This window comes from Rhamphochromis longiceps, linkage group LG14 (assembly GCF_057381845.1).
Source record: "Rhamphochromis longiceps isolate RC_006_pf linkage group LG14, R_longiceps_female_GT1.1, whole genome shotgun sequence".
Lineage (NCBI taxonomy): Eukaryota > Metazoa > Chordata > Actinopteri > Cichliformes > Cichlidae > Rhamphochromis > Rhamphochromis longiceps.
The window spans coordinates 33,926,212-33,937,043 of NC_140570.1; the positions used below are offsets into that span (position 1 = coordinate 33,926,212).

Below are 10,832 nucleotides of genomic sequence, written 5' to 3' on the forward strand. Positions count from 1 at the left end.
AGGATTTGTACATGGCACAGGGCCAGTTACTGTTAGCTGTTGCACGTCCTTCCTCATTCTGTGCAAAACCACGTTGAGTAATTGTACATGATGTACAAGTCCTTTGGAAGGTGTAAAGTTAATTCAACACAAATACACACACATGAAAAAAGAAAAGTACCTTTTAGTAATTCCACAACTTAAATGTCATGGATGGAACCTATTAGATATTGGAATTTCCATGAGTGGTTTGGCAGCAGGATCGTGACGCAAAATAATCGTCATACTGACAATCACAGTGATCTTCAAAGCCGTGCGGAAATAAATTGAACATCATTTGTTCTGTGGCCACCGGGTGGGATAAAGTAACTGAACTGGAATCTCTGCCTTTCATCATAACATGTCCTCAAACACATTTTCTGTCGGGTAGAGTTGTGTCAAGATAAAAAAAAATCAACAAATTCTATTATACTTGATTCTGCCAACTTGTCTGGCATCTTAATTTTGACCACATCCTGTTATTCTGTGGAAGGTATATGAAATCTCACTTGATGATATGGTACTAAAGACATACCTTCAGGAAACACGCAGGCACATGTGACGTTAGACTCTCTCTTGCAGGAAGAAGTGAAAATGAGCCTGTTCCGCTTCTTGGTGGAGATGAAGAGCCAAAGTGCACTGCATGTGCGTGTCTTAAAATGTTGATATCATAGCAACCACTTACTGGTTAATGGCACCTGCAATGTTACAACTTTACATGAAGTAACGCATGTTTTATTTTTTAAATTCGTGACTTTCATTTCCATACATTTCACTCTCACCCCCTAAAAACCAAAGAAACAAACAAACAAAACAAAAACACTACTTCATGTCAAATGTTTCTAAAGCATTTGCATGGTAATGACATGACAAGAGCTTTTTAAGAACACCCTCAACAACATATGTTGTTATTTGTTTTAATATGTATTTATAATTGCCATTTTCCTATATTCCCATTAGTGCCAAAGTTAGCAGGTTGCAGCTTGCTTTCCATACAAATTAAAAACATTACCAAAAAGTTCCAAAAAAGAAAACAAAAACAAACAAACATTCCAATCAGCTTGTTTAAGTGATCACATTTAGTTATATCCATTTAAGCAGATTTGGGAATTCCTGATGTAATTATCTGGTAACTGCATTTAAAGACCATGAGGCCCTTTATTAGACTTGAGCTCCAACGAAGTGAGTTGGCACAACTATTTACTATCCAGAGATGCATATTAAAAAAGCAAAAATCTTGTAAAAAGGAAACAGAAGCTTGCTGCCAATATGTTAAGAATAGCAATAATTAAAAAAAACAAAAACACAATTAACAAAAAAATCTGTAAACATACAATGAAATGCAGCTGTAAAAAATCAGCTGCATCTACTGTACAGTGTACACAAGACTCAACACGTTTGTGAAAGTCAAACTTTGTTTCCAGCTGCATAGAGAGGGTTAGGCTGAACAACTGTACAAGTACACATGCAATAGCATGCTCTCTTTTCACTCACTGCTCCTTTTCCTATCAGTCAGCATATGGTGGGAAAAACAACTTTCTACAGCAAAAAAGTGCAAAAGTTAGTGAACACAAATGTCAGACCACAAGTTTGGATGGTATATGAAGAACTGAAGAATAACTGAAACTTTAAAAAAGTGGCAAAATATGTTATGCAAGCTTAACAAATATAATCATAAAGCAGATAAAAACAAAAACAAATGGGGGGGAAACAGGTTGCAGTTTTACATGTGTTTCCCTCATAAAGTGCCTCCAAATCCAGAACATTTTAGAATGAAGGCTTCAAAGAAAAGCAGCACAATGTGAAGAGTTCATTTATAGCTGACTTGGTAAATTTTTAGATCCTGTCTATGCTGACCGCAGATAACTTACGACATACTGATTGCATTAGGAACTGTTAAAAGGGCAGCATGATAAAAACGATTCAAATACCAAATCAAACAATTCTATCACAACAGATTACGTTTAGTATGTTCAGCATTTTCAGGTATCCAGTCCAAGCTGATTACTGTGACATGTCCACGTACTGGCTGTCTTGGTAAACCTTGACCAGTGTGGCACATCCTTTTATTCAGCCTCAGCATTGTGTGCTTGTTACAGGACTAGTGGCATAAACCTGTATCTATGTTCCAACCAAGCACCGTGTTTGGGCTAGCTTCAGAAAGGTAACAAAGAAGAATCACTTGGTGAGTGGGGCCTTAAACCATTTACCTCTCAGGTATTTACATCCTTAGTGCCACGTGTTTGAGGCGCTGATCTGCTGGGTGTTTACTTTGGTCTAGAATGGACTCTCGTCACTGAGATTAAACTTTAATGTGCTGAATACATCACAACAGGGGCCCAGTAGTCAGTTTTTGAAGGCCCCGTAGCGACTGGCTTTACTAATGAAGTTCTTGAGCAGGTCGTGATCCATGTCGGCAAAGGCCTGGGTCTGCGTGACAGCCGTTAGGTGGTTGACACAAAACTTGAAGCAGAATTCCTCCAGGTCCTAAAAATGAAGAGGGCTGTCTGGTCAGTGCTGAGGAGTATAACTGACTAGCTACTGTGCACGCCTCCACCAACATGGTGCTTTGACTATGTATCAGGGGCTATAAGCTTACCCGCGCCTCATACTTGACAGCAGCAGAGAGCAGAGTGATGGCGTTTTCTTCAGAAATGCCTCTCTTGATCGTTTCCTGGCACAGCCTCTTCAGTCTTGTTTCTCGGTAGAATGTGGCCAAGTCAAGCAACCCTGCACACACAAAAACAAAAACACACGTGATTGTGTTCGAGATTCTGCACTGACTTGTTGCAGCATTTCCTGGGCTGTAAAGAACTGTGATCCATGTCTATCCTTACCAATAGCGTCCTCTGGTGGCAGGTTTATAGTGTCAGTGTAGAGATACTCCAAGAAGGCTCTGTACACCAAGTATGAGAACTGATGAATTTCTATAGCATCCTGGTCAGATTCATTCAGCAGTGTTCGGAAATGCTCACACCTATCGAGAAAGACAGCAGAAGACTTGTGACAAAAGCACGTTTAACTCAAACTAACTTAATTAATGGGCAATCACACTTTATCATGTGCAGGTGACAAAATATAGTCTTATGCCAACAGGAAATTGCATTACCAAATGAAAAAAAGGAAATTAGCAAGAAACTTAAAAAAAAAGGAGGTTTAAAAAAAAATCCACAATTTTCATACTGAACTAGAAAAAGCAGCTTCAACTTCCAATAATTTATACCATCATACATTACAATGAAAACATGTTTTCTGTTGTAGTGGCAGTTATACTCTGCTGTTGAAATTACTTATTGATAGTTCCTTGAATTCTGCTAGAAGGGTACATGTATGTTTAGTGCATTGCAAGTTAATGTCTTAGCGGGTGAGTCCACATGGTCACAGAATTGGTAGGCATGTGGTTACCAGCATGGAGCCTAGAATTCAGAGACTATACCATGCCTGTTAGTGTTCAACAGCATCTAATCTAAATACCCACCAGTTAAAAACAACCACAAGGGTAGATGGATAGAAGAATAGAAGAAAAATTGTTGTGTTTTTTTGTGTTGTTGTTTTTTTTTTTAACAGATTCTTTTTGACTATGCCTACTAATACAGGCCAAGTGCAATACCTTTTATTCCTTATAAGCGCCTGCATTAATTACCACTAATTACCATTTATCTTTTTATTTGTTTTTTTGCTTCAATTTTCTCCACACTGCAAATCTCTGATGGCTCAAAACAGTGCCTCTACCATTGCTTCTCAGGACACGGTTGAAAAAACAACTGAATCTTCACTCTCTGATGCATCTTAAACATATAATTTGCATGTGATCTTGCGCAAGCAGACAGTTTCCACTGTTGCATATTCGTGTGAGCAAGTGGACTAAGGTTAAAGCTGCAGACAGTCTGGCTCCTTCCTACTGACGGTGCAAAAGAGCAAGGGACTGGAATGCAGATACTCTGTGTTCAAGTGTGGTTATAAAAAGAAACACGGGAAACAATAGGCTTGTCTTTGCTACCCCGTGAGTTTAACAGGAAGATAAGGAAACTGTTTAGCATATGAAGTTTAAATATAGGGAAACCAGCACAAATTAAGTGTTTGTTATATATATTTACACACAAAGATGGCTCATTGTTTTTGCTGCAGTGACTAAATTGGTTGTCTGGATTTTAAAAAATACACCCATGTGACCAAGCTGAAAGTAGAGGTTAGAGAAGCAAAGTGTGCATTCATATATATAATTTTTTTAAACAGTCAGAGTGTGGTGGCCCAACAATAGAAAGGAAGAGCTGCAGACATTGTCTCCATTCCACAGATCATTATGTGCACTCAAAGATAACGATACACTGCATGTTACACCCTTCCAGTCACACACCAGCTGCTCAAAATGCCACAAGACTGGATTAGCTTTTCCAGACTTCCATGGTTAATGAGTCTACATTGTCCTTTTTAAAAAAAAAAGAAAAAAGAATCACCTAAAGGACTCTGAATGTTCTTGTTTTCTGTACCTGATTTTTAGCAGAGCTTTGTGAACATGGATGCACTTCCCATCAACCAAGAACTTCAGATCAGAAATATCTGGACTGTCAAACTCCTTCTTCAAAGACTGGGCAACTGTGAGGTAATCATCACCATCTGGCAAAAAAAAACCAACATAAAATTATTATTACTATTTATTTTATTTTTTGTTAAATACAAGCATTTGGTCTTGGGGGTTTTTTGCTCTTAAAAATAAACATAAATTTGCTAAGCATACATTTAAACAACTTCTCTTTACATTTCAGTTCAAAAGACAGTTCTATGAGGTATTTATATATAGGGAATGAAAATATATTTCTTTAAGGCCACAGGTGACAATAAAATATTACCAACATTAAAAAAATGTCCACCTAAATGCTAAGTCAATATTTAAATTTAGCTCATCACATTAGCTTTCCTAACTGGAGTGTAAAGAAAAAAATGAAGCTATCACAGTTACAGGTTAATGCTCTTCAGTTTGTGTTGAGTTTGTATAAACATTTGTCGCAAATGAAGTGCAAACAGAGTTTCCTGTTTATTTCTCAGACCACTTGCAGGAATGTGTACCTATGGTACACTGATAAATGCCTACTGCATAATTATCTCTAACCAGACACACAAGTAAATGTCAGTGTCAAAAATGTAATAAAAAAAATCCTTCAATTATTGTAAAAGTTTGACTTTTGGGATTCTTTTTCAATTTTACAAATACTCTCCAGGCTGGCTATTAAACTATGTGACCTTGGCCTGCACTTCTCTCAGTGCAAGTGGATCCTTAATTTCCTGACTGGCAAACCACAGGTGGTACATGTAAACCACAAAGTCTCATCTGCTTCCTCCTTTCCTGTACTTCCTCTACACCTACGACTGTGTGGCCACTTCGTCAAGTTCCCATAATTTTTTTTTTTTTTTTTTTTGTTTGTTTGGTTGGTTTTTGCTTTGTTTTATTATTTTCTTCAAGCCCTGTGTACAGGAGCTGCATACAAAAAGATATTTTGTGAAAAGGGTTGGCGTAATAAGCAAATGCTTCAGCCAATACCTTTTGATTAGCCTTGTCTCATGCTTTCTTTCTTTATGGTAGATTTTTGTTCTGTTTTCACTGTTTGTTTGTTTGTTTTTTTCACTGTTTTCACTGAGATTTGAATTTGAATGCTAATCAATAAATCAAAATCAAAATCAAATCACCAATTTCGCTGACGAAAGAGCAGTAGCGGACTTGATCTCGAAACAGTGACTCTGCTTGACGGTTAGAGATCAACCACCTAAGTGACTGGTGTAGGGAGAAAAACCTTCAGCTGCAAGTTTGTAAGACCAAGGAGCTAATAGTTGACCCCACAAGGAAACAGCTGAAATGGGCGACAGAGATGGATGCCATTAAGACCACCCTTCCCACAAAAATAACGGGGAGTAACTTTTACTGTTAGGCAATCATGTTGGGTGACATTCTAATGATAAAAAAAATTATATACAGCTGGATAGGCATATAAGTATTTCACTGTGAATTTCTGCGTGTTCGTCAAATAACTTAAAAATGTATGGTCCTATAAAACTCTTACCTACTGAGAGGAGGTGCCACGTGACTGCCGGTGTGGCAAAGCAAGCGAACACATCATCAGTGCTGCTGAAATGTGCGAGATGGGGACTGGCTACAGCCTGACCTCGACACTGACCCCACATCAGAACTTGTCCACTCTGTGTCTTGGCTGCTGACGTGTGACTGGTGTGACATGCAGCCACTTCGACTATCCTACCGAGAAAAATCACAAATCTAGATATACATTTGAACTTAAGACAGAAAAAGGCCCATATGAAAAGTGAACATTTCTCTAATAAAGTTCTTTTACAGTCAACAATCAGTCCCTTACTACTCCGTAGCATAAAACCACAAGTGTAAGAATTTGTACGAGTTTGAGACGTTTGGTTATTCTAGGGATCTGTGACCTATTATGGTAGCAAAGTACTGCTGGTAATTTACAATGGGAACAAAGTAACAAAGTACTAACCTCTCCTTGTCTGTGTTTATAGGAGTGGGGAGCGCTTGGTTACTCTTATTGCCTGTTCCCAACTGCCCGTATGAGTTGGCACCCCAAGCATAAACAAATCCCTCATCTGTCAGTGCCAACGTGTGTGCATATCCACAAGCGACCTGTGTTTGGAAAAAAAGAAAAAAGAGGGTATTTAAGATGCATGCAAACAGAAATAAGTAATCAAAAACAATATTTTGTTAGATTTATCCCTCTTTAAGCTCTTACCTGTACAATGTTTACACCCTGGAGGGCAGCGATTCGGCATGGTGTCTGCTGGTTTCCATTATTGCCCAAACCTAGCTGTCCATTGCAATTATAGCCCCAACCATAGATCTGGAAACAATGGACGATTTTGGGATATGCACATACCTCGTTATCAATAAGTGTGCGGAACATCACAGTACTTTTATTCTTGGGTTTTTTGTTAAATTAAATCTGAAATTCAGATTCTGATTTTGTGTGTAAAAACAAATGCAATACTATTTTAGATCTTCTGACAGAGACTGAACGTTAATTTTTTTAAACTATACTGTCTCCACTCACACTCCAGGACCGTTCTTCAAGCTGTCATCATTCAGATCGAGCGTAAACACAAATTCATTTCAGACACTGTTAGAAATCCAATTTGTTTTTCTCTGCTTCATCATGGTTAACATGTATAGATGGGTGTGACCAGTTACCTCTCCGTTGTCCAGTACAGCCATAGAGCAGAGCTGTCCACAGGCTATGTTTACCACAATCTTGTTTTGCAGGCAGCTGCTGACCCGACGCGGTGTCGGCTGGTTGGCAGTAGAACCTGAACCAACTTGTCCAGAGTTGTTGTAACCCCACGCGTACACCTGAACACAAAGATGAATGCTCACCACCCAGAAAAATTCTCAGATTAAACAGAAACAAAGCAAGTAGAGGAAAATTTACCTCTCCATCAGTTGTGAGGGCAATAGTGTGGTGGGAGCCACAGGCCACTTCTGTCACTCTCTTGCTGAGGAGATTAGTGGACACCAGGGCAGGGGTCAGCCCGTGGTTGGTGGTGCCATTTCCGAGTTGGCTGTAGCCATTGTGGCCCCAGGCATACACTTCTCCATCTACACAGCAACAAGTGCAAGTTTATTGATGTTGTCACAGAAGTTAATATTTCATTAAAAGATAAGAAGCAGTCTATTTCACATGATATACTGCAAGTTAAGCAGCCATACTTTTATCAGACATCACAGATATCGATTAAATGCCTTGATTCACTTAGTTTAGTGTTGCATTGACTCAGTATAAATGAAGTACACGAGAACATATCCATAATTAACTTTTTTGCAACTTCTTTTACTGTAAATGCAGATTGAGCAAAGATTTTTCCACATGTAAATAAAAAAACAAAAAAAAACCTCAAACTGACTGGCCTCCCTCAGATGATGTGGAGTTAGTTAATCATTACCACATATTACAGGAAAACAGATACCTTTATGTTGCTTTAATCAAAGTTAAAGGTGCAATCAATTATCCAAATAAATAAGCATGCAATAATCACATTGAAAGCAACTCTCAGACATTTTAATTTAATATTCCAAACAGGAATGAGTGAAAATTGAATGTGTATTTGAAATTTAACAGTTTGAATGCATTTTTTAATCGTAATTTAAGTATGCATGCAACCACATCTCTTGGCCAAGAAGTCCACTTTGACCAAAAAGAATCACACTTAAAAAACTAGATACAATATGAAGCCAATGGTGGCACAAAATAAAAATAAAATATCAAATAAAATATGCATTTTGCATGTTTGGACTCATTTGCTTGTGATCTTATTCCTCTGCCTCCTGAAGACATTTCTCCTTGGTGACACACACAGAAAAAAAGGTTTTGGAGCTACATTACCTGCAGTGGCGATAACCACATGTGGCCCCGTTCCATAGCTTAGAGACACAATCTTCTTTCCACACAAGACATCAATCCTGCGTGGCTCAATAGTGCTTTGAAGATCTCCAAGCCCTAAACAGCCGCTACAGTTAGTCCCTAAAGCAAAGACCTGCAAAGAAAAAACATTAAAAATGTCTTTTTTTAAATATATACATTTACAAATAAGAATTACTCGATCATATTTATTGTGCATTTTTTTTTATATCACAAAATGGTGAAGTTGTCTTAATCTAATCTGTCTAAGATGGCAAATTGCAAATTATGATCACCGGTACACTAAAACAAACTAACTAACTACACTTGAAACCAGGCTATAATAATTTGAGACACTGTCTTTCTAAAATTATGACTGAAAAAAAAAAAAAAACGGCAGCAAGCATGCTCATGCTGGGACTGCTGAATGTGATGTACGGCATAATTTAAAGTGAAATCCACCAAAATACAATTTAACGGTACAGTTGGCTGTTCCATAACATCAAACAAATAAGCAAGGGTGGAAAGATTAGGCATGCACTGCACCTTTCCAAAGGCTCAGGCATTAAGCTCATATGGCTAAAGATAGCCTCATTCCATCTGCTTATCCCTGTGCCTGTAACTGCACCTCATATCAAGCAGAGAGCAAGAAGGCCTGGAGCATTTTTATATCCACTTCAAAACAAGAACTACTCAAAAATCAATACAGAGAAATGAATGACTTCTATGCGTGCTTCAGGACAGCTTCACGTAAAGAAGAACAAGAAGGCAACCTTGCTTAAACTCCAAATGTTACCTCATCATTAACTGTGACATAGAGGGCTTCATTTGCAGCACTGCCAAATACACAAGCCTGCCGGATAAGCCGGAGTTCCTCAGGAGGAAGAAGTGCAAACACTGGCCACTTTCCCACGTCCAGCATACTACTCAGCTGTGAAAAAAAGAAAAAACATGGAGAAGCATATGAATCTAACTCACTATGGAATAAAGGAAAGGTTGATTAGATAAACTGAAAAACACAGATAAAAGCAGGAGTATGTTTTCATGTTAAATACTTTGATGGTCTGGTTGTTTAATTGTATTCAAATGGTTATTAAACTGGATAATAGGAACTTTCTGCCCTGTATCATGGAATGCATACATATATGTTAAAGAAAAGATTATTAAATTTCCACCTTTATCATCCCTCTTGAGTGACCAGCAGCATTCAGATTTAGATGGGCAGACAGATTAAAACGTGTACATCTGTTCTGTGACCTTTACTACCACAGAAAGTAAAGTCAAAATTATGTCATCTCTAAAGTCTAACATAATATTTCAAATATAACGGTTTCAATGATTGCACCATTACTCTCTATTATCAAACCACACAGCTGTCTATGGCTGTGTGTTAAATGGAAAACTGCAATCAACAGTAAAACCTACTCGTCTGATCTTCTGTGTATCATTATTTGTAACGCCTATAAAAGATAATTATCTTGTATTGCTAACAATATATTTCAGCTCAGTTTTTATTCACAAAAACAAACAAACACAAAAACCTGTTTTTATTGCCGCGTCTGACAAATTTACAGTGCTGTTGCATTGCCTTGCAGAAATATGAAGTTGCACTTTGCATGAACCCAGACAACACCTCCTTAAACACACACATACACCACCATGACCACCAGCTGCTGTTGCTGCTGGTAAGATGTCCCATACGTCAAATTAGCAGATACCGAAGACAACACAAACAAGCACCGCAAAACTAAGTGTGTTGGTTTTGATATATAAACTGTCAGCAATGAAACTACAACCTGAAATTATCCCACAAAAACTATCAAGCTAATTAGCGTAAAGAGCGGTGTTGTTGCTGGTACTTCCAAGTGTTGACGTTACCTTCTAGCTAGTGCTTAGTCCGCGAGGTCGTTTTCTGATTTAAAAAAAAAGATACTAAAACATGTCACCCAACATATTTTTCAAATAACTTTGCCGGGGACGTCATGCCGACAAACTGGTGTAGGTCTAGCTTCACGTTAGCTCCTATGGTTGCACTTTGTTGTAGCTAGCTTTAATCGCTACACCACCGCCTGAAAAACATACACACACAACACCACACTTCCTGTAGTCACTTGGTGCGTTTACTGAAAATCGGACCTGGGAGCTTCAAGGTTAAATTGGTATTATACAGTAATTAGTGACATCTATTATGCAAGATTAAATAAATCCAATAGTCTTTTATTTGTGAAGTTACATTACTGGTCAATAGACCATAACGACCCAAGACTCACATGGGTTATAAGTTTAATGGAGAATATTTTTGCATGTTGTTTAAACATCTGTGGCATACATTGTATTTATTTATTTATTTAAGAAAAAAAAATATTTCACCCTACTTTTCAGGAGTTGTTGATATACCAATAT

The 10,832-nt window shown here is 37.9% G+C and overlaps 1 protein-coding gene across 1 annotated transcript; it reads right to left on the minus strand.

The window, feature by feature from the left end:
• Positions 1–2,306: 2,306 nt before the first annotated feature.
• On the minus strand, positions 2,307–10,527 carry rcbtb2 (regulator of chromosome condensation (RCC1) and BTB (POZ) domain containing protein 2). The gene is made up of 12 exons (XM_085380438.1): positions 10,308–10,527; positions 9,226–9,360; positions 8,415–8,565; positions 7,464–7,630; positions 7,226–7,384; positions 6,771–6,878; positions 6,522–6,664; positions 6,075–6,265; positions 4,509–4,635; positions 2,856–2,995; positions 2,618–2,748; positions 2,307–2,505 (listed from the first exon to the last, which is right to left on the minus strand). The coding sequence occupies exons 2-12, from the start codon at positions 9,349–9,351 to the stop codon at positions 2,365–2,367; spliced, it is 1,584 nt and encodes a 527-aa protein (XP_085236564.1). The 5' UTR covers positions 9,352–9,360; positions 10,308–10,527; the 3' UTR covers positions 2,307–2,364.
• Positions 10,528–10,832: the final 305 nt, after the last annotated feature.